At 48.3% G+C, this 23236-nt stretch overlaps 1 protein-coding gene and 1 pseudogene across 1 annotated transcript in view; one reads left to right on the top strand and one right to left on the bottom strand.

Annotated features, from left to right (window-relative positions):
- Positions 1-4339: 4339 nt before the first annotated feature.
- LOC134757628 (non-histone chromosomal protein HMG-17-like) lies at positions 4340-10077 on the bottom strand (annotated as a pseudogene).
- Positions 10078-16534: 6457 nt separating this feature from the next.
- ABCB10 (ATP binding cassette subfamily B member 10) overlaps positions 16535-23236 on the top strand; it is a 42534-nt gene continuing 35832 nt past the window's right edge. The window contains exon 1 of the mRNA XM_004028559.5: positions 16535-17350. Coding sequence (XP_004028608.4) covers positions 16834-17350 — 517 coding nt within the window. The 5' untranslated portion in view covers positions 16535-16833. The remainder of the gene's footprint in view (positions 17351-23236) is intronic.

Below are 23236 nucleotides of genomic sequence, written 5' to 3'. Positions count from 1 at the left end.
TAAACATGCCTCTAGTGTTTCTCTCTAAAATGCTGGTTTAGAACTAAGGCATATAGGCTGGGTGCAGTGGCTCACTCCTTTAATGCCAGCACTTTGGGAGGCCAAGGCGGGCGGATCACCTGAGGTCAGGAGCTTGAGACCAGCCTGGCCAACATGGAGAAACCCCGTCTCTAAGAAAAGTACAAAAATTAGCCCGCGCATGGGGGCGGGTGCCTGTAATTCCAGCTATTCGGGAGGCTGAGGCAGGAGAATTGCATGAACCTGGGAGGCAGAGGTTGCAGTGAGCCAAGATCGCGCCACTGCACTCCAGCCTGGGCAACAAGAGTGAAACTCCATCTCAAAGAAAAAAAAAAAAAGAAAAGAAAAAAAGAAATTGGTCTGCTTACATTTTCTATCACTAGAAAATTCTGGTGAACTGTGATTTCCTATATAACTATCTAGTTCATGAACATTTTCAAATGTATGTACATCGTGATTTGCAAAATGTCTCTGATTTTCTTTTTTGGAGGGGGGGAAATGGTCCCACTTTGTCACCCAGGCTGGAGTGCAGAGGCACAATCTTGGCTCACTGCAGCCTCAACCTCCTGGGCTACAGGTGCACACCACGAGGTCCAGCTAATTTTTGTTGTATTTTTTGTAGAGATAGGGTTTTGCCATGTTGCCCAGGCTGGTCTCGAACTCCTGAGCTCAAGCAATCTGCCCTCCTCCCAAAGTTCTAGGACTATAGGCATGAGCCACTTGGCCCAGCCCTCTTATGGTTTTATAAATTTCTTCTCAACAAGTATTTCTCCCTCATCATATCTTGTTTTGCAGATATGCAAACCTCTATGAGGTTTCATAAGATATGCTCATCATACAGATATGAGCACAGTGCCTCATGCCTGTAATCTCAGCACTTTGGGAGCTCCAGGTGGGAGGATCACTTGAGCCCAGGAGTTTGAGACCAGCCTGGACAACATAATGAGACTCCTACTCTACAAAAAAAGAAGTCACGTGTCACTTAACAACAAGGATACGTTCTGAGAAATGCATCATTAAGCAATTTCACTGTGCAAACATAGAGTGCACTTACCCAAACCTAGATGATATAACCTACTACATACCTAGGCTATATGGTATAGCCTATTGCTCCTAGGCTATAAACCTGTACAGCATGTGACTATACTGGATGCTGTAGGCAATTTTAACACAATGGTATTTGTGTATCTAAAGATAGATACCTAAAGATAGAAAAAGTATAGTAAAAATACTGTGTTACATGGCCAGGCACGGTGGCTCATGCCTGTAATCCCAGCACTTTGGGAGGCTGAGGCAGCTGGGTCACCTGAGGTCAGGAGTTCGAGACCAGCCTGGCCAACATGGCGAAACTCCGTCTCTACTAAAAACACAAAAATTAGCCGGGTGTGATAGGTGCCTGTAATCTCAGCTACACAGGAGGCTGAGGCAGGAGAATTGCTTGAACCCGGAAGGCAGAGGTTGCAGTGAGCCGAGATCACACCACTGCACTCCAGCCTAGGCGACAGAGATATACTCCGTCTCAAAAAAAAAAAAAAAAAAAAAAAAAAAAAAAAAAATTATAGTGTTACAGTCTTATGGGACCACTGTTCTATATGTCGTCCATTGTTAACCAGAATGTTGTTTTGTAGCACATGACTTCATTTGGTCTTTCTTCCTTTTTTTATTAATTAAGTCAATGGTTTGAATGCTTTGTTGTTTTTATTTCCCAAAAAACAGTATTTTGTTTAAACAGTATTTTGTCTGTTATTTCTCTATTCTCCATCTCATTAGTTTCTGCTTTTTTTTTTTTTTTTTTGGGTTTTTTTTTTTTTTTATTGATCATTCTTGGGTGTTTCTCGCAGACGGGGATTTGGCAGGGTCATAGGACAATAGTGGAGGGAAGGTCAGCAGATAAACAAGTGAACAAAGGTCTCTGGTTTTCCTAGGCAGAGGACCCTGCGGCCTTCCGCAGTGTTTGTGTCCCTGGGTACTTGAGATTAGGGAGTGGTGATGACTCTTAACGAGCATGCTGCCTTCAAGCATCTGTTTAACAAAGCACATCTTGCACCGCCCTTAATCCATTTAACCCTGAGTGGACACAGCACATGTTTCAGAGAGCACAGGGTTGGGGGTAAGGTCACAGATCAACAGGATCCCAAGGTAGAAGAATTTTTCTTGGTACAGAACAAAATGAAAAGTCTCCCATGTCTACTTCTCTCCACACAGACCCGGCAACCATCCGATTTCTCAATCTTTTCCCCACCCTTCCCGCCTTTCTATTCCACAAAACCGCCATTGTCATCATGGTCCGTCCCCAATGAGCCGCTGGGCACACCTCCCAGACGGGGCCGCGGCCAGGCAGAGGGGCTCCCCACCTCCCAGTAGGGGCGGCCGGGCAGAGGCGCCCCTCACCTCCTGGACGGGGCGGCTGGCCGGGCGGGGGGCTGCCCCACCTCCCTCCCGGATGGGGCGGCTGGCCGGGCAGAGGGGCTCCTCACTTCCCAGTAGGGGCGGGAGGGCAGAGGCGCCCCTCACCTCCCGGACGGGGCGGCTGGCCTGGCGGGGGGCCGACCCCCCCACCTCCCTCCCGGATGGGGCGGCTGGCCGGGCGGGGGGCCGACCCCCCCACCTCCCTCCCGGATGGGGCGGCTGGCAGGGCGGGGGGCCGATCCCCCCACCTTCCTCCCCGACGGGGCGGCTGGCCGGGCGGGGGGCCGTCCCCCCCACCTCCCTCCCGGACGGGGCGGCTGGCCTGGCGGGGGGCCGATCCCCCCACCTTCCTCCCGGATGGGGCGGCTGGCCGGGCGGGGGGCTGACCCCCCCACCTCCCTCCCAGACGGGGCGGCTGGCCGACCCCCCCCCCGCCTCCCTCCCGGACGGGGCGGCTGGCCGGGCAGAGGGGCCCCCCACCTCCCAGCAGGGCCGGCCGGGCAGAGGCGCCCCTCACCTCCCGGACGGGGCGGCTCGCCAGGCGGGGGGCTGACCCCCCCACCTCCCTCCCGGACGGGGCGACTGGCCGGGCAGAGGGGCTCCTCACTTCCCAGTAGGGGCGGCCGGGCAGAGGAGCCCCTCACCTCCCGGACGGGGCGGCTGGCTGGGCGGGGGGCTGACCCCCCCCACCTCCCTCCCGGACGGGGCGGCTGGCCAGGCAGGGGGCCGACCCCCCTCCCCCCTCCCGGACTGGGCGGCTGGCCGGGTGGGGGGCTGACCCCCCCACCTCCCTCCCGAACGGGGCGGCTGGCCAGGCGGGGGGCTGACCCCCCCACCTCCCTCCTGGATGGGGCGACTGGCCGGGCAGAGGGGCTCCTCACTTCCCAGTAGGGGCGGCCGGGCAGAGGAGACCCTCACCTCCCGGACGGGGCTGCTGGCCGGGCGGGGGGCTGACCCCCCCCACCTCCCTCCCGGACGGGGCGGCTGGCCTGGCGGGGGGCTGACCCCCCCACCTCCCTCCCGGACGGGGTGGCTGCCGGGCGGAGACGCTCCTCACTTACCAGACGGGGTGGCTGCCGGACGGAGGAGCTCCTCACTTCTCGGACGGGGCGGCTGCCGGGCGGAGGGGCTCCTCACTTCTCAGACGGGGCGGTTGCCAGGCAGAGGGTCTCCCCACTTCTCAGACGGGGCGGCAGGGCAGAGACGTTCCTCACCTCCCAGACGGGGTTGCGGCCCGGCAGAGGCGCTCCTCACATCCCAGAGGGGGCGGCGGGGCAGAGGTGCTCCCCACATCTCAAACGATGGGCAGCCGGGCAGAGACGCTCCTCACTTCCCAGATGGGATGGCGGCGGGGAAGAGGCGCTCCTCACTTCCTAGATGGGATGGCGGCCGGGCAGAGACGCTCCTCACTTTCCAGACTGGGCAGCCAGGCAGAGGGGCTCCTCACATCCCAGACGATGGGCGGCCAGGCAAGAGACGCTCCTCACTTCCCAGACGGGGTGGCGGCCGGGCAGAGGCTGCAATCTCGGCACTTTGGGAGGCCAAGGCAGGCGGCTGGGAGGTGGAGGTTGTAGCGAGCCGAGATCACGCCACTGCACTCCAGCCTGGGCACCATTGAGCACTGAGTGAACGAGACTCCGTCTGCAATCCCGGCACCTCGGGAGGCCGAGGCTGGCGGATCACTCGCGGTTAGGAGCTGGAGACCAGCCCGGCTAACACAGCGAAACCCCGTCTCCACCAAAAAAATACGAAAACCAGCCAGGCGTGGCGGCGCGCGCCTGCAATCGCAGGCACTCGGCAGGCTGAGACGGGAGAATCAGGCAGGGAGGTTGCAGTGAGCCGAGATGGCAGCAGTACCGTCCAGCTTCCGCTCGGCATCAGAGGGAGACCGTGGAAAGAGGGAGACGAGGGCGAGGGCGAGGGCGAGGGCGAGGGCGAGGGCGAGGGCGAGGGCGAGGGAGAGTAGTTTCTGCTTTTATTTCATTATTCCCTTCCTTGTGCTTTCTTATTTTTTTTCCAAGCCAAACTGTATCCAGCTTTATTAAAGATACTTTCCATAAGCAATCATGATATTTCAGGCAGGACATGGGCAGACAATCGTTAACAGTATACAACAACTTTCAAACTCCCTTCTTCAATGGCCTACCAAAAATCAGAAAGCCACTATAAAACCCAGTGAAGTCTTCATCTGATGCTCTGAACAGGGAAAGTTTAGAGTGAGGGTTGACATTTCACATTTAGCATGTTGTTTAACAACTTTCCACAAGCCAACCCTGACTTTCAGGAAGTGAAATGAAAATGGCAGAATTTATCTGAAGATCCACAGTCTAGAAATGGAACCGCTGCTCTTTTGACAGGTGCCACCTCAGTGGCATCACTCGAAAGTCCAGGTTGCCTGACACACTGGTAACCAATGACTGGGGGTAGGTCCTAACAGATGTCTGGGCTTAAGGGAGTTAAGTGTATGCTGAAAGATGGAAAGGGAGAAGAGGACATAAGGACGTATTTGTTTTTCCATACCACAAGGCTTTTGTGCCAAGGTGGCCATGTGTGTCAAAGTCCAGGAATCCCTCCTCCTGGGAGCCAAGAGGAAGTCTCTCAAAACTAGAAGGGAGAGGTGTTTTCCCCACATCAATCCAGCTTCGGAGACATTCTATTAGTGACAAATGCCCCTCCCCAACAAAACAACAATGAAGTGTTCTGTGTGCTAACAACATAGCTTAAAAAATAATAATACTAAAAAATTAACACAAAATTCTGCATTTTTATAAAACTTGATAGAAATAGTATTTCAAACTGTACAGTCACCAGAAGTACACGGCTATCAAAAATGCACACACTTTACTTGGCATCTCCAGCACCTTCAGCTTTCTGTGCCTGGTCTGTTTTGGCATCTCCATTTTCTGCAGGGTTATTCCCCTCCTTGCCAGCAACAGCTTTTCCCTTTTTCCCTTTGGGTACTGTCTCTCTATTCTACGCAGGGGCCTTTTTAGGCTTGGGCTCTGGTTTTGGAGGAGCAGGTTTAGCAGACAACCTCGCGGATCTGTTCTGTGGTTCGTCCTTCACCTGGGCTTTATCTCCTCCTTTAGTATCCCCTTCGGCCCTTCTCTTGGAGATGATGGCGGCGGCGGCGGCGGCGGCGACGGCAGCGGGACGTGGGCGTGGGCGCGGGATGCAGCGGCGCGCGGGCTTTGGTTGGTCCGGGGGTCGTTCTCGCCTCTTTTTCTTCACATTGTGCTTTCTTTTGATTTACTTTTTGGTTCTTTTTCTAGCTATTTGGGTTGAGAATACAATTCATTAATTTTTATTGTTTTCTTTTAAAAATTGTTATTTTTTTTAATTTAAAATTAAAAAAAAAGACGGCTGGGTGCGGTGGTTTACGCCTGTAATCGCAACACTTTGGGAGGCTGACGCCGGTGGATCACCTGAGGTAAGGAGTTCGAGACCAGCCTGGCCGATATGGTGAAACCTCATCTCTACTAAAAATACAAAAATTAGCCGGGCGTGGTAGCATGCCCCTGTAACCCCGTGGTGGCATGCCCCTGTAATCCCAGCTAGTTGGGAGGCTGAGGTGGGAGAATTGCTTGAACCTGGGAGGCGGAGGCTGCATTGAGCCGAGATCGTGCCACTGCAGTCCAGCCTGGGTGATAGAGCAAGACCCCTCTCGAGGCCAAGGCGGGTGGATCACGAGATCAGGAGATCGAAACCATCCTGGCTAACACGGTGAACCCCCGTCTCTACTAAAAATACAAAAAATTAGCCGGGCGTGGTGGCGGGCGCCTGTAGTCCCAGCTACTGGGGAGGCTGAGGCAGGAGAATGGCGTGAACCCGGGAGGCGGAGCTTGCAGTGAGCCGAGATTGCGCCACTGCACTCCAGCCTGGGCGACAGAGCGAGACTCCGTCTCAAATAAATAAATAAATAAATAAATTAATTAATTAAATTAAATTAAAGAGATAGGTGTCTCACTATGTTGCCCAGGCTGGTCTCGAACTCCTGGGCTCAAGCAATCGGCCTGCATTGGCCTCCCAAAGTGCTGGGATTACAGATGTGAGCCACAGTGCCCGGCCTGTTTTACTTCTGTTTACATAAATGTTTAAGGCTATTGCTATTCTTCTGATGACTACTTTAAATGCATCCTACAGATTCATATATGTAGTACAGGTTGAGTAGCCCTTAACCAAAATGCTTGGAACCTGAAGTGTTTCAAATTTTGGATATTTTTGGATTTTGGAATATTTGCATATAAATAATGAGATATCACGGGGATGGGACCCAGGTCTAAATATGAAATTCATTTCTTGGACCACCTGTGGTTGTTCAGCATTACCATCATTCTGAATGTAAATGACACTGAATATATATGCTACCGATAGCAATCATCTTCTTATACTTATTCACACGTAAGTAGCTAAAAACAGTTAAAAAAAAAAAGTACTCTAAGATACTATTAATACAGTAAAAGAGGCCGGATGCCGTGGCTCATGCCTATAACCCCAGCACTCTGAGGGGCCGAGGCAGGCACATCACCTGAGGTCGGGAGTTCGAGACCAGCCTGGCCAACATGATAAAACCCTGTCTCTACTAAAATTACAAAAAAAAAATTAGTCCGGGCCAGGTGCGGTGGCTCACGCCTATAATCCCAGCACTTTGGGAGGCTGAGGTGGGCAGATCACTTGAGGTCATGAGTTTGAGACCAGCCTGGCCAACATGGTGAAACCCCATCTCTACTGAAAAAAAAAAACCCCACGAAAGTCAGCCGGGCATGGTAGCGATGCCTGTAGTCCCAGCTACTTGGGAGGCTGCAGCAGGAGAATTGTTTCAACCCAGGAGGCAGAGGTTGCAGTGAGCCAAGATTGTGCCACTGCACTCTAGCCCGGGCAACAGAGCTAGATCCTATCTCGAAACAAACAACAACAACAAAAAATTAGTCTGGTGTGGTGGCACGTGGCTGTAATCCCAGCTACTCAGGAGGCTGAGGCACTATAATTGCTTGACCCTGGAGGCAGAGGTTGCAGTGAGCTGAGATTGCACCACTGCACTCCAGCCTGGGCGACAGAGCAAGACTCTGTCTCAAAAAAAAAAAAAAAAGTAAAAAAAAAAAATGTTCAGGGTAACTTGTGGCTTCATGTTGGTGCTCAAAAAGTTTTGAATATGGGAGCATTTCAACTTTTATTTTATTTATTTATTATTATTATTATTATTATTTTGCGATGGAGTCTTGCTCTGTCACCCAGGCCGGAGTGCAGTGACCCCAGTCTCGGCTCACTGCAACCTCTGCCTCTCGGGTTCCTGTGCTTCGTCTCCCCGGTTTAAGCAATTCTCCTGCCTCAGCCTCCCAAGTAGCTGGGATTACAGGCATCTGCCACCATGCCCAGCTAATTTTTGTATTTTTAGTAGAAACGAGGTTTCACCATGTTAGCCAGGCTGGACTCGAACTCCTGACCTCAGATGATCCTCCCACCTCAGCCTCCCAAGGTGCTAGGATTACAGGTGCAAGCCACCATGCCTAGCCCAGATTTAAAATTTTTGGATTAGGGATGCTCAACTTGTATTTAAATTATAATTTATTTATTTAAATTCTGTAATTTTTATTCATAATTTCCCTTTCAAGAGTTGTTTAATAGAAATGTGCTTTTTAAAAAAAATTCTGCAGTTAAGTGTGATTTTCTGATTTGTTATTAATTCTGAATTATATTGCATTGTAATCAGAGTGCGTTGTTATGAAACTTATGCTTTTTAGTGACATAATACATGATCATTTTTTGTGATCATTCTATTAGCACTTGAATCTCTATTATTGGAGTATAAAATTAAATATATATATCCATAAACTCTACCTTATTGATTTTGCTGTTTAGATTTTCTATGTCCTCACTCACGTTTAGTCGACCTTGGTCTGTCGTCTAAGAGTGACGTGTTAAAGCATGCTGTCATTGGCGTGCTTCCGTTTCTCCTTGCATTTCCTGTTATTTTTCCTTCCAAAGGTACTCATTGTTGGTAATTGTGGCTTTTACTTTAAAACATGTACTTCTTCATATTTGATGAATTTTGGCTTAAGTTCTACGTTAATATCAAGACCACAGCAGAGTCTGGGCATGATGGCTCATGTCTGTAATCCCGGCACTTTGAGAGGCCGAGGAAGGTGGATCACTTGAGCCCAGGAGTTCGAGACCAGCCTGGGCAACATGGTGAAATGTTGTCTCTACAAAAAAATACAAAAACTAACCGTAGCCAGGCATAGTTGTGCGTGCCTATAGTCCCAGCTACTTGGGAGGCTGAGGCAGGAGGATCACGTGAGCTTGGGAGGTTGAGGCTGCAGTGAGCCATCATCGCACAATTGCCCTCCAGCCTGGATAACAAAGTGAGACCCTGTTCCCCACATCCCCCCCACAAAAAAAAATACCACAGCACTTGTTTTCATTTCCCCATTCCTGTATTTTTATCCTTTTTCTTACATACAGAATATAGTTGATCTTGTTTTGTAGCCAAATTGGAAATATTTTCATTTCATAGGTTAAACCCATTCCCATTTATTTATTTTTTGTTAAAATTTTACTGTGTACGTGACTATTTGCTTTGTTTTCGCCCATGTGATGTGTTTTTTTTGCTATTTTTAAATTTTCTCTTGGCATTTAGGAATCTTTGTATTTTTCAAGCAATTCTTTGATATCTTTGCACTTTTCTTCCCTTTTTTCTATAATATATAGGTTATCTTTTATTATTTTTGATTTTTTTAATCAATAAATTAATTTATTTTTGAATAAATGGTATACAATTTGAAAGCTACAAAGGAACACATACCCTTATACTTCAGTTATTTACTTCTCCCCAGAGATCTTGGTGTATCCTCCCAAAGATAGTCAATGAACACATGAGTATAAGTGCATGTATGTGTACATTGATACATTTTTAATTTTTATACAAATATAGCCATATTTGTGTAATCTGTGCTTTGCCTATTCATCCTGTGTGTGCAATATAGCATGCTGTACACACAATCCTGCACCTTGCTTTTTAATTGTACATGTTAGGGTATGGTACCAAGTGAGAACGTGTAGAGCTGCCTTGTTCTTTCTGAGGATTGCATAGTCTTCCATTGCCTGGGTATACTACAAGTTATGTAACTAATGCACTAATGCTGGAAAGTAGTTTCCAGTCTTTTGCTATTACCAACAATATTACAGAAAGTTTCTTTGTATATATTTATCATTCTACACATGTGGGAGTTTAAATGTACCTTAAATTCCTAGAAGTGGCACACTTTTTTTTTTTTTAATTTTGAGATGGAGTTTCACTCTTGTTGCCCAGGCTGGAGTGCAATGGCACTATCTCAGCTTACTGCAACCTCTGCCTCCTGGGTTCAAGCAATTCTCCTGCCTCAGCCTCCCATGTAGCTGGGATTACAGGTGCCTGCCACAACGCCCAGCTAATTTTTTGTATTTTTAGTAGAGGCGGGATTTCACCATGTTGGCCAAGCTGGTCTCGAACTCCTGACATCAGATGATCCACCTGTCTTGGCCTCCCAGCACTTTGGGAGGGTGCGTGAACCACTGTACCCAGCCGGCACACCTTTTAGAACGACTCAAATCCAAAATTCTGACAACACCAAATGCCGGTGAGTATATGGAGCAACAGGAACTCTCATTCATTACTGGTGGAAACCCAAAATGGTACAGACACTTTGGAAGACAGTTTGGTAGTGTCTTATAAAATTAAATACACACTAACCATACAATCCAGTAACTGCACTCCATGTTATCTACCCAAATGAGCTGAAAACTCATGGCCACACAAAAACCTGAACAAAGATGTTTATAGCAGCTTTATTCATAATTGCCAGAACTTGAAAGCCACCAAGATGTCCTTCAGTCGGTGAATGGATAAACAAACTGGTACCTCCAGACAATGAAATAGTATTCAGTGCTAAAAAGAAAATCAGTTATCAAACTACACAAAGACATGGCAGTAACTTAAATGCATATTACTAAGTAAAAGAAGCAACTCTCATAAGACTATATGACTCTGGTTGTATGACATTCTGGAAAAGAAAAAACCATAGTGACAGTAGAAAGATTAGTGGTTGCCAGAGGTTAAGAAGGGAAGGGCTGGGCGTGGTGCCTCATGCCTGTAATCCCAACACTTCGGGAGGCCGAGGTGAGAGGATCGCTTGAGCTCAGTATTTCAAGACTGGCTTGAGCAACATAGATGGAGGTTTATATATAAGACCCCATCATTCATATATATATATGTATATATACACATATATATGTATATATGTATATATGTGTATATATGTATATATGTGTATATATGTATATATGTGTATATATGTATATATGTGTATATATGTATATATGTATATATGTGTATATAAGTATATATGTATATGTGTACATATGTGTATATATATGTGTATATATGTGTATATATATACAAAAAAAGAAGGGAAGGGGGAATAGGCAGAGCAGGGAGAATGTTTAGGGCAGTGCAACTACTCTGTATGATATTCTAAAGGTGATACATTTGTTTCCCTTAGAAAGGAATAAATTTTTGAGCTCTATTGCACAGCAGGATGACTATAGTTATAATAATGTATTGTATATTTCAAATAGCTAAGAGAGTAAGTTTCAAATTTCTCACTACAAAAATAAGTGGGGTGAAGGAAATGTTAATTAGCTTGCTTTTAATCATTCCACATTGTATACATTTATCAAAACATCACATTGTACCCCATAAATGCATACAATTATGACTTGTCAATTAAAAATAATATTAATTTTAAAACACAAACAAGTGATAGGGTATGGATGCTTTTTCTATTTGTCTGAGTCCAACCTCAGACTCTTAACATATGAAAAAATACTGTATCTAATTTTTTTCACCCGCTCCCCTATGTATCTAAATATTGTAAAACATATAGAATCAGGCTCACTGTCTTGTTTGTGGTAGAAGAGTCCAGAGCTACATTTCATTACATCCTGCAAGGTTCTTTGTGTAGTCTGAAATCTGGATGGCTGTTGAACATACTTGCGGTAAAATGAAGGTAAGTATTGTAACAGGTGTGATCACCAAACTGACTATCTTAAGCAGCCTCAGTAACTCAGTTGCTTTTTTGGCCAAACGTGAGTAAATAGACAAATACTGAACATCTACTGCAGTATTATTCAAGATACTGATGTCAGGACTTTGTATCAGTTTGCTAGGGTTGCCGTAAGCCATAACAAAGTGCCAGGAACTGGATGGCTTAAATGAAGAAGCGGGTAGCTCAGGTCTGTAATCCCAGCACTTTGGGAGGTTGAGGTGGATCCCCTGAGGTCAGGAGTTTGAGACCAGCCTGGCCAACATGGTGAAACTTGGTCTCTACTAAAAATGCAGAATTACAAAATACTAAAAATACAAAAATTAGCCGGGCATGGTGGTACAGGCCTGTAATCGCAGCTACTCAGAAGGCTGAGGCAGGAGAATCGCTTGAACCTGGGAGGTGGAGGTTGCAGTGAGCCGAGATGGCACCACTGTACTCCAGCCTGGGTGACAAAGTGAGACTCTGTCTCAAAAATAATAAAATAAAATAAAATATCTCACAGTTCTGGAGGTTAGAAGTGCGAAATTAAGGTATTAACAGCAGGGCTGCAGGGGAGTCCTTCTGTGTCTCTTCGTAGCCTCTGGTGATTTGCTAGCAATCTCTGGCATTCCCCTTGGCTTGCAGCTGTGTAACTTCCACCTCTGCCTTCCTCATCACATGGCATTTTCCCTGTGTGTGTCTGTCTTTGCATAGCTGTCTTATAAGGACACTCTGCTCCAATATGACCTCATCTTACGTGAACTAATTATATCTGCAATGACCCGATTTCCAAATAAGGTCACATTCTGAGGTCCTGGGGAGTTAGGAACTTCAACATATCTTATTTGGAGGGACAGAATTCAAACCACATCAACCTTTCTTTGGGCTCTTTTGTGAGAAGGTGAGAGAAAGAAATATAAAAGCTATGTAAAATGTAAAATGTAAAAGATGCCGAAGCCTTCTACCTACAGTGCACTCACCTGCCTAAGGCATAGTGCTAAGAGGTTAAAGTTACAGCCTCAGCATTCACTGTAATCACACAGTACACAGGTGAGTTGCCAAAAGCTTCGATCCTAACCTCTTCAGAGGAATTTACAAAGCACTCCTCCTGCCCCATGTGGATTCCACGACTTTGCTGTGCATGCTTCACTGAGCTGCTTCCTCCATCTTCAGCCACAGTCCTGACACCCTACCCTTGACGTGATGAGCTGCAGGCTTGAGTCGAAAGAAAAAGAATGTACCAATAAGGGTCAAATGACACCCCCAATCAGCTTACAAACTCCGACCAGAGAGCCTTTGTTTTGATTCTTGTGCTATCGTGTACCCGTTCCTGCTGTCCACATGGGCTCCCTCCTTTGCCACCCTTAGAGAGGGACAAGCACCCACAGGTGGAATTGCTCTTGAAGTAATCCCAACAGCTCTCAAGTTGCATCAAAAGAAGTCCCTTTTGAATTCAATACCTGTTAGCCACGAAACCTATTAAGAGTCTATTCAGAGGGCCAGATTTTACCTCTTGGTTCAGTCACACCTCCACCAAGAGTCTTCTGTGTCTTTCTTGTGGGCAGGACTTAAACTTTTCTTATTCTCTTGGCATTAATACACAGCCCTTTCTTGCTTTGCTGTGGTATTTTATTAATCCAATCACATCTAACTGGCTTGTTTTATTCTTTTCTAAACACACCTTAGAGCATTTTTTGTTTTGTTTTTTGTCTTTATTTATTTATTTTTTTGCTTTTTTCAGAGGCCCAGGAACTTGATCCTAATTTCTAAAGAGGCAGTGAAGGGCCGGGCGCAGTGACTCATGCCTGTAATCCCAGCACTTTAGGAGGCCGAGGCAGGCGGATTACCAGAGGTCAGGAGTTTGAGACCAGCCTGGCCAATGTGGTGAAACCCCTTTTCTACTAAAAATACAAAATTAGCCAGGCGTGGTGGTGCACGCCTGTAATCCCAGCTACTCAGGGGGCTGAGGCAGGAGAATTGCTTGAACCTGGGAGGTGGAGGTTGCAGTGAGCCCAGTCCAGTCTGGGCAACAGAGTGAGACTCTGTCTCAAAAAAAAAAAAAAAAAAAAAAGAGGCAGTGAAGTTATTCTTATTTTCAAGTGAGAAGAGAAGGTCATAGAAATGTAAAGCAATAATTCATATATATATGAAATATATATGTTATATAAACATATATATATATATATTTAGAGTAGGTCATCTTTTTTTTTTTTTTTGTGATGGCAATATAGGTCCAGGTGATCCTTCTGCTAATATTCATTCCCCATTGTACTTTTAAGAGCTATAGACTTTTTTTTTCTTTTCTTTTTTTTTTTTTTTGAGACAGAGTCTTGCTCTGTTGTCCAGGCTGGAGTGCAGTGGTGTGATCTCTGCTCACCGCAACCTCCGCCTTCTGGGTTCAAGCCATTCTCCTGCCTCAGCCTCCCCAGTAGCTGGGATTCCAGGCACCCACGACCACACCCAGCTAATTTTTGTGTTTTTAGTAGAGATGAGGTGTCACCATGTTGGCCAGGCTGGTCTTGAACTCCTGACCTCAGGTGATCCACCCACCTCAGCCTCCCAAAGTGCTGGGATTACAGGCTTTCTTTTTTTTCTTGATACAGGGTCTCACTCTGTTGCCCAGGCTTGAGTGCAGTGGCCCAATCACAGCTCACTGAAGCTTTGACCTCCCGGGCTCAGGGAATCCTTCCACTTTAGCCTCCCAAGTATCTGGGACTACAGGCACACACCACCACACCCAGCTAATTTTTACGTTTTTAGTTTTTGTACAGATGGAGTCTCCCAATGTTGCACAGGTTGGTCTCAAACTCCTGGCCTCAAATGATCTTCCCACCTTGGCTTCCCAAAGTGTTGGGATTACAGGCGTGAGCCACCACACCTGGCCAAGTTTTGTTTTTTAATCAGCTACACTTCAGTTATTTTTCTATTGACTGGAGGCCTTAGAGAGCAATGGCAGAAAAAGGCAGTGGGATGCCATGCCAGGGAAGGTAGGAAGGGAAGGCCAGTCTGACATTTCCTGGCCCTTGCAGCAGCAGGGGTTTTCTGGAAAGTGGGTAAGAGAAAGATGAAGCTTAGGTCTAGGTTAAAATTGTCACTTTCTCTCCAACTGGGAGAGTGTCGTTCATTGATGTTTCTTCAGCTGGGCTCAAAGAAGAGGTAGCAGGATGCATGATGAGGAATGATCCTACTTCTTTTCAGAAGTCACTGAATAACATATTTGCTAAAAGGAACATGCTTACTCATAAATATCACTGGAGCTGATTTCACACTACACCACCAATTCTAGAACTTCTGCACTGATGAGAAACTAGCTTGAATTGTAGTCACCCTGGGGGCAGGAAAGTGGGGGGGCGGGGGTAGGGAGGCGAGACTCCATGTCCTCTGGGTTTAAGAGGTTGGACTTTAGAGGATTACATGCTTACTGCTCATTTCACAGGCACATTTAAGGCCCGACTTAACCCCACACTTTCTATTATCGATCCTTCCCCCACCTCACTCCTTACCTATCAGGACCATATACTTAAGGCACTCTATTAGGCACAAAATTTAAAGATGTGCTAAAAAGTCTCAGTAATCAAATCATGCAAAATTTATTTTAATTGAAAATTTTTTAAGTCAGGTTTTATGAGGATACTTCTGAAAAGAAATGGGATCGTTTTCATCGTGCATCTTGCTACCTCCTCTTTGTGTTTTTTTTGTTTTTATTTTGTTTTGAAAAGATGCAGTCTTGGTGTGTCGCCAAGGCTAGAGTGCATGGAGTGCAGTGACGTGATCTCAGCTCACTGCAACCTCCACCTCCTGGATTCAACCGATTATGCTCCCTCAGCGTCCCAAGTAGCTGAGACTACAGGCATGCACCACCAAGCCCGGCTAATTTTTGTATTTTCAGTAGGGATGGAGTTTCACCATGTTGGCCAGGCTGGTCTCAAACTCCAGACCTCGAGTGATCCGCCCGCCTCGGCCTCCTAGAATGTTGGGATTACAGGTGTGAGCCACCGCCCGGCCATTACCTCCTCTTTTTTTTTTTTTTTTTTTTTTTTGAGACGGAGTCTTGCTCTGTCTCCCAGGCTGGAGTGCAGTGTGGCACCATCTCAGCTCACTGTCCAGGTCCAGTAAAAATACCTATGAGTCTACAAAAATCTACCCACGACTCACTGTACCACTGGTACATATCCCCCCCGCATGAAGTCTCCATAAAGTGTCCCAGTGAGTTTTAATGTTCTCTCCTGTCTTTCCATGCACGTGTATTAAGATGCATTGCCTTCTGATTGGTGTTTTCCACTTATAGCAGCGGGTATGCCTCGACCACGCCTGTCTTCAAATTTCTGCTCTAGTTAAGAAACGATCTCAGGCCGGGCACGGTGGCTCACGCCTGTAATCCCAGCACTTTGGGAGGCTGACGCGGGCGGATCACCTGAGGTCAGGAGTTCGAAAAGAGCCTGACCAACATGGTAAAACCCCGTCTCTACTAAAAATACAAAATCAGCCGGGCGTGGTGGCGTATGCCTGTAATCCCAGCTACTTGGGAGGCTGAGGCGGGAGAATCACTTGAACCTGGGAGGCAGAGGTTGCAGTGAGCCGAGATCGTCTCAAGAAAAAAAAAAAAAGAAACGATCTCTTCCCTTCTCAAAGTTATATACATTTCACTATTCGCCAACCACCTCCTCCACGCCGTCCAGAGCTGAGCTGACACGCAGCGAAGTCCTCTCAGTGGTCCCTCCGCACCTCAGCCCTGTGCTTGGCAGCGAGACGAGTGACAGGGCCGCCCCAGCATGGGTCTCCCGGGCCGCGGACCCGCCCCACGCCGTGTCCAGCACGCTGTCCTCCCGCCCCATCCTTGTGCCGGCCATCGTGTGGTCGCGTCTGCGCGCTCCGCCCGGTCTGCCGGCGTGAGAAAGAGCTCGTGTCGCTCCCAAGTTCAGACCAGAGGGGACGGCGAAGCGCGAAAAAGTTCCCTGCGCCCAGTACGCAGGCGCAGCCGTGCTCCTGGACTTCCCGGGCCTCGTCCCTGCTGGCGCGCCCGGCGCTCCTCCGCCAGCGGGCAGTTGGGGGCGCTGCAGGGAGGGCACCCGAGCGGGTTGGGGGCGCTCGGAAGGGTGGCTTGCAAGGTCCGGGTAGCTGCAGTCCCCGGAGTGGGGCGGAGAGGCGCGACACCGCGCGGACGAGGATGGGGCGGGGGCGGGCGCAGCCCGAGGGTGCAGGCACGATAAGGCGGGTGACAGCCAGCGGGGAGGGGCGGGCGCCACCGCGTCCACGCCCTTTGCTCGGGTCCGGGCCGGGAGGGTCCTCGGGCTTTGCGCGCGCCTGGCCGGCGGGCTGAGGCGTACGGGTCGCCCGCAGCGCCATGCGCGGCCCCCCTGCCTGGCCGCTGCGGCTGCTCGCGCCACCCAGCCCAGCCGAGCCAGGTCGGCTCCTGCCGGTAGCCTGCGTGTGGGCCGCGGCCAGCCGCGTTCCCGGGTCCCTATCGCCGTTCACTGGCCTGAGGCCGGCGCGGCTATGGGGCGCGGGGCCCGCGCTGCTCTGGGGCGTTGGAGCCGCGCGCCGCTGGAGGAGCGGCTGCCGGGGCGGGGGTCCGGGCGCCTCGGGGGGCGGCCTGGGCCTCGCGCGGCTCCTGGGGCTGTGGGCTCGGGGCCCCGGCAGCTGCAGGTGCGGGGCTTTTGCCCGGCCAGGCGCTCCTCGCCTCCCGCGCGCCCGGTTCCCGGGCGGTCCCGCAGCCGCTGCCTGGGCAGGGGACGAGGCCTGGCGGCGCGGGCCGGCGGCGCCTCCCGGGGACAAGGGGCGGCTGCGCCCCGCAGCGGCCGGACTCCCGGAGGCCCGGAAGCTCCTGGGGCTGGCGTACCCTGAGCGCCGGAGGCTGGCAGGTAGGGCCCTCCCCGGCCACTTCCCTCCGCCGGGCCGCTCCTTCTCCACACGCGGGGTCCCGGGGCGCCGAGAGGGACACGGCCGGGCCGCTCCTTCTCCACACGCGGGGTCCTGGGGCGCCGAGAGGGACACGGCCGGGCCGCAGAGCGCGTGTCACCGCCGCCTTTCCTGGGCCACTCCTAACCCCGGAGGAGGGAGGGGATCGCTCACCTCAGAGTAGCGTTGTCAAGATTTCGCCTTAGCTGGGGACTCGTTTGCAGATTTTACACTTGTTTTCTTGTTGACACACTTTATATATGTCATTATTGGAATCTTTGAGTCTGTTCCACCAGCAACTTAGTGGGAGCATCTGTTTTGGCTTAGGCAGCAAAATGAGCTGGAGGTTTTTCCTTGGAAAAAAAAATTCTAGCCAAAAATATGCCTATTTTGTTATTAGGCGTTTATACTTTTTTTTTTAACCAAAAAAACATTATTTGCTTTAAGCGAGTCTGTCAAGCAGTCACCAATGCTTTCACAACGGAAAGCAAAACTTTCAGACTTGTCTCTTGTGCAGGAAGTTACAGCACTGTGTTCAACAGGCCACACCAACCAGTGATCTGTTCAGTAATTGAGTAACTTTTTTAAAAGAAGCCAAAATGAATGTTTTTAGAAACAAAATTTAAATAGAACAGTTTTCTATAGCTCCTCATTTTTTAGCCATAATTGGAGGAGTGTTTAGATGCAAGGGCCTTGTAAGATCTAAAATTTTTTCGATTTCTCTAAATCTTCACTCCTTCTATAAACATCTGTTGAGCCCTCATTCTGGACTGGGCCCTGGGTTTACAGTGGCATGCACAAGGAAACATGGTCCTCACTTCTGCTGGGGCTTCTAGGTTAGTGGGGAGAAGCATCTATGAAATATTCGTATGTATAGAGGTAAACCTGCACCTGTGGGCTGTGGAAGGGGGCCTGTCAGGTTGTCAGGTGCAACACCAGAAAAGCATTCTTTGCTGCAAATCCATTGCTTTAGAAAGGACCCTCCTGGGTAGTGATTTGGGATTTAGAGTAGGTTTGCACAGTGGAGGAGAGCAGTTAGGGTGGCGACTTTTCATCTACCAGTTGCTATGACAGCTTAGGGGGCTCTTGATATCACTCGGGTGGAAAGAGAATTATTTCATTGTTCAGTTGGTTGAGTGTACATTTTGTTGTAAAATATCTTTCTTTTTCTCTTTCCTCTTTTTAAAAACATCGGAGACTAGGAGCTCTCACTTGACTTTGAGCTGCTTGGGACGGGGACTGTCTGATTCATCTTTCTGTCTCTAGTTCTTAGCATGGCACAGCACAGAGCAGGCACTCAGAGTGCCTTCAGTGAAGGAATAAATGACCATACCACCAGGCACAGAGTGAGGCCTTTAGAAACCCTGAGCATCATCGGGTGCGCCCACCACTTCTGTATGTGACTCAAAGTAAGTGTAAGGAAATCCAGTTCTGTTTTGTTTCTGAAATACTAGATGTCAGGAAGGGTGTTTAGGTGTCAGGCTTTGGTGGCCTACACGTGCCCAGTCCTCTTATGCCATGACCATTGTTCCTGTGACCCCTCACTCTGTCCCCAGATATCCTGCCATGCTAGTATGTTTTGGTGACAGCCTTAAACAAGACGAGACTGCCTCCTTTTTTCTTTCTTCTTTTGTTTTTCTGGGATAGGGGTCTCACTGTGTTGCTGAGACTTGTGTTGAACTCCTCAGCTCAAGCAGCTCTGCCTCTACCTCCTGAGTAGTTGGGACTACAGGCATGTGCCACCACACCCAGCTTGTACCTTTTTTTTTTTTTTTTGAGATGGAGTTTTGCTCTTGGTTGCCCAGGCTGGAGTGCAATGGCGTGATCTCACCTCACCGCAACCTCCGCCTCCCGGGTTCAAGCGATCTTCCTGCCTCAGCCTCCCAAGTAGCTGGGATTACAGGCATGTGCCATCATACCCGGCTAATTTTGTATTTTTGCAGATAGAGTTTCTCCATGTTGGTCAGGGTGGTCTCGAACTCTCGACCTCAGGTGATCTGCCCGCCTTGGCCTTCCAAAGGTGCTGGGATTACAGGTGTGAGCCACCGCACCCGGCCTTCTTTTTATTTTAAGAACAGAATATATTTTGTTCCACCACATTGAGAAATTATGAATATATAATTTGAAGAAACAAGCCTAGGGTTGGCACACTATTTTTTTTTTTTTTTTTTTGCTTTTCAAACAGATAAATACATATTGTATGTTATGAGGATAAGGATATCTGATAAAAAGCCCTTATTTAGATGTATGATTTCCTGAGAAGTCATTATATATTAAAGCCAGTTAGAATTAAGAGGAAGTGGGGGTCATTGTTAATTTGTAATTTAAAAAAAAATGTGTAATTTATCATTCTAAGAGCAGCCTGAGGTGTTGGCACATCTCTTTGAAATGCTGGAGGTAAAGAGCAATTGCGTGTGTGTATTTTCTAATCAAAACACTAAAAAAGCTGAGCTGAAAAGGAATTCCAATGTTAATTTGTTAATTTTTAGAAAAACAAATACAAAAATCTTTTTTCAAAAATGCAGCTTTATATTTTAATAATAATACCTCCATCTGTCTCAGCATTTTGCTGGGTATGCCTCCTAAACTGTGTGAACAGAAAACTTTGATAAATAGTTTGCATCAGAAACTTTAAAAACACAGTCTACCATGAAATATGTACAGACGTGTGCCGAAAGCAGTTTTAGCATAACTGTGTTACATTCCTCTCCTAAAGGAAGGCCTAAGCCGCCCCTTTGGGGAGGAATTCGCAGCTATCTTCATACAGATGTAAGGTCCCTTTTCACTGATAATTCTCCATCGTTATCACTTTGGCCAGAAGGACTCTTAAAAGATGCAGGTGCTTGAGGAGGAGCAGGGTGTGGACTGATGGGATAAGCGACACTTCATCAGAACCGTCTGGCTGTGCCTGGCAGATAGATGAGGCTCTGACCTGAGTGAGTTAGGGGCAGGGTTTTAGGAGCAAATGTGGGCCCCTACAGTACTGTGAGATTAGGGCAAAGCTGCCTCCTGGAGGTTTTTTGTGGTGGGGGCTTCGGCGGGGGGGGGGGGGCAGCATGCCTTCATTAAACTGTGGACTGTACACATGTATCCCCTCCGCTGGGGCGTGTTCAGTTGGTGCCTGTGTGGAGGACTCGGGAGGACTCCTCTCACTGCAGTTACTGATAAGGGGCTGGTGTGTGGTTTGAGGGCAGGACTGCTCTGAGAACCTGAAGCCTGCTGGCAGCTTTTGCTGAGTTTGTAGTTGCATTTTATGAAGATGGACCGTGAATGACCACAGTGAATATAGTGACAAAAGCAGTGGGTATGGTGGGCAAGGAAGCCAGAGTAGCTACTTCCTGAAGCCCAGTGAGGATGGAGATCCTGCAGGGACAGTGCCCTGTAGGGGCTGGGGAGGATGAACCTTTGAAATCGGAATTGCCCCCAAAAGCCAGGGATGTGCGTGTGCTACGGAAATACATTGTTTCAGAGAAACTGAGCATTCTGTAGCTGTGCTGTCACGTCAGATTCCAGAAGGACAGTAGAGAAAAAATGTAAAATATCTTACTAATTTTTTATGTTGATCATGTGTGGATAATATTTTGGATATATTGGGTCAAGTAAAATGTTATTAAAATTAATTTTACGTATTCCTTTTTATAATGTGGCAACTAGAGAAGTTTAAATTACCTAAGTGGCTCCCATCGTATGTCTGTTAGAGTCCACGGCGAACCCTCCTGTGGTTCATGGGACAGGTACCCCTAACTGTTTTATTTTAATTTTGTCTTTGGGGTACTCCTAACTCTAGAGCATGCTAATAGCATGGACAGAGACAGTCTGATCTTGCACCAGACACATGGGGGCTCGGATCTTTCTTCTCCAGATTTCCAAAACCTGGAGTCCCTGGCTTCTTCCTCGACTCCCTTCTCATCTGTCAGCCGCTCATGTCCTCACTCATTCTCTACCCAGCGCAGATGCCGAGTCCCTTCACTCAGCCTCCATCTCCCCAACACCCTCAACTCCTGTGTTCTCCATCACACCCACCTGCATCCGTGGAAATGTGTCCCAGACTCCAGCAAACCAAACATGTCTAAAAACCAAAGTTACCTTTCTCCGCAAAGCATCTTTCCTCTTCTGTCTCTTGGTTCAGTGAGAGAGACTGCAGTGTGAACCTCTTGGCCTTGGCCAGAGACATGGGTCGTTCTTATAACGGTAGTAATAAAGATAATAGTTAATATTTCTTGTGTGCTCAGCCCTGGGCATTATACCAGATGCTTTGAATATGTGTGTAGTTTACTCATAATTCTGTGAGGGAGGGATTGTTTCTATTGCCATTTTACAAATGAGGAAACTGGGCACAGAGAGATGGGGTGACTTATGCAAGGTCAAACAGCTAGATGGCAGAGCTTAAAAGGAGAACTTAAGATAACGAATGCCTAACCTAGGAGGGCCGGTTCTGAGGTTGAGTTGGTCAGGGTTCCGACCCAGTGCTGACCAACTCAACCTCAGAATGGCCCTCCTAGGTTAGGCATTCCTCATCCTAAATCCTCCCTTTAACCCTCATCTTATCCTCATTTTTCAGAGAGGAAAAATGCTCCCATCCACCCAGTCATCACGTCCTAGTTCTTAAAAATATCTGCAGTCCTATACTCTGCCCTTTATCCCTCTGTCCCCAGCCTACTTCACCCTAAGTTTGCTTCTCACCTAGGGCACTAGAACAGTGCTGTGTCCGCCACTCCTTTCGCTCTGTAGCCAGAGTGGATCATTTAAAAATGCAAATCTGGCTGGGTGCGGTGGCTCACGCCTGTAATCCCAGTACTTTGGGAGGCTGAGGCGGGCGGATCACCTGAGGTCGGCAGTTCAAGACCAGCCTGACCAACATGGAGAAACCTCATGTCTACTAAAAATACAAAATTAGCCAGGCGTAGTGGCGCATGCCTGTAATCCCAGCTACTCAGGAGGCTGAGGCGGGAGAATCGCTTGAACCTGTGAGGTGGAGGTTGCAGTGAGCTGAGATTGCGCCATTGCACTGGACAACAAGAGGGAAACTCTATCTCAAAAAAAAAAAAGCAAATCTGGCTGGATCATTCCCCAGTGTAAAGCCCTTTTAGGCCGACATTGCCACAAAATCCTTCTGTTCTATAACCTAGAGGCTTCATTTCATTTCTCAGTTCTCCTTCCTGTGCACCCATGAGGTCTCTGCCCCTGCTCCATCCTGACAGGCTTTCTGCTCCCTTCCCTGATTCCAAAGTGAGGCCTGTGCTTCCTCTTCCTCTGCTTGGGATGTGGGAAGATGCCGAAGACAGGCTTTGTTGCAGAATGTGGTTCAGTGTTGTGTAAATTGGGAGACCTTGCATAGGCTCCCTCTCTGTGTTCGAGATTCCTCTCTGAAAAACGAGGATAAGATGAGGGTGAAAGGGAGGATTTAAGATGATGGATGCCAGATCCTTCAGATAATGGTGAGGACTCTGAAGTGCTGCCTTTGAGTCCTTGAATGACAGTGGGGATTGCTGTACCTGCCTGATACAACCAGATGGGTGCCGTGTTCAGCAGTGGGCAGGTGGTAGGCACAGTGTACAGCTTCCTCCAACTACCCCCAATCTCTGTCCTTCTATCCAGCGCTGTTGTCCAGCAATCTGCAATTCAGATTTTCCTTCCCCTTTCTTTTGAAGGATATTTGTTTCCATCTTTGCTGCAATTCAGTAGAATGAGGTAACAAAGATACTTGAAGGTATCTGTCAAGAAATAGATAATGGGAGAAGTTGCTGGGGCCGCATCAGGCAAGGGTGGGGGCAAGCAAGAGACTTAACTATGGAGAAAAGGTGTGGGAGAATTTCAGAATTGCAGTATGCTCAGTTGTGTCCAGGGCT

This window comes from Gorilla gorilla, chromosome 1 (genome assembly GCF_029281585.2).
Source record: "Gorilla gorilla gorilla isolate KB3781 chromosome 1, NHGRI_mGorGor1-v2.1_pri, whole genome shotgun sequence".
NCBI lineage: Eukaryota > Metazoa > Chordata > Mammalia > Primates > Hominidae > Gorilla > Gorilla gorilla.
This window is presented reverse-complemented; position numbering and strand designations above follow the sequence as displayed.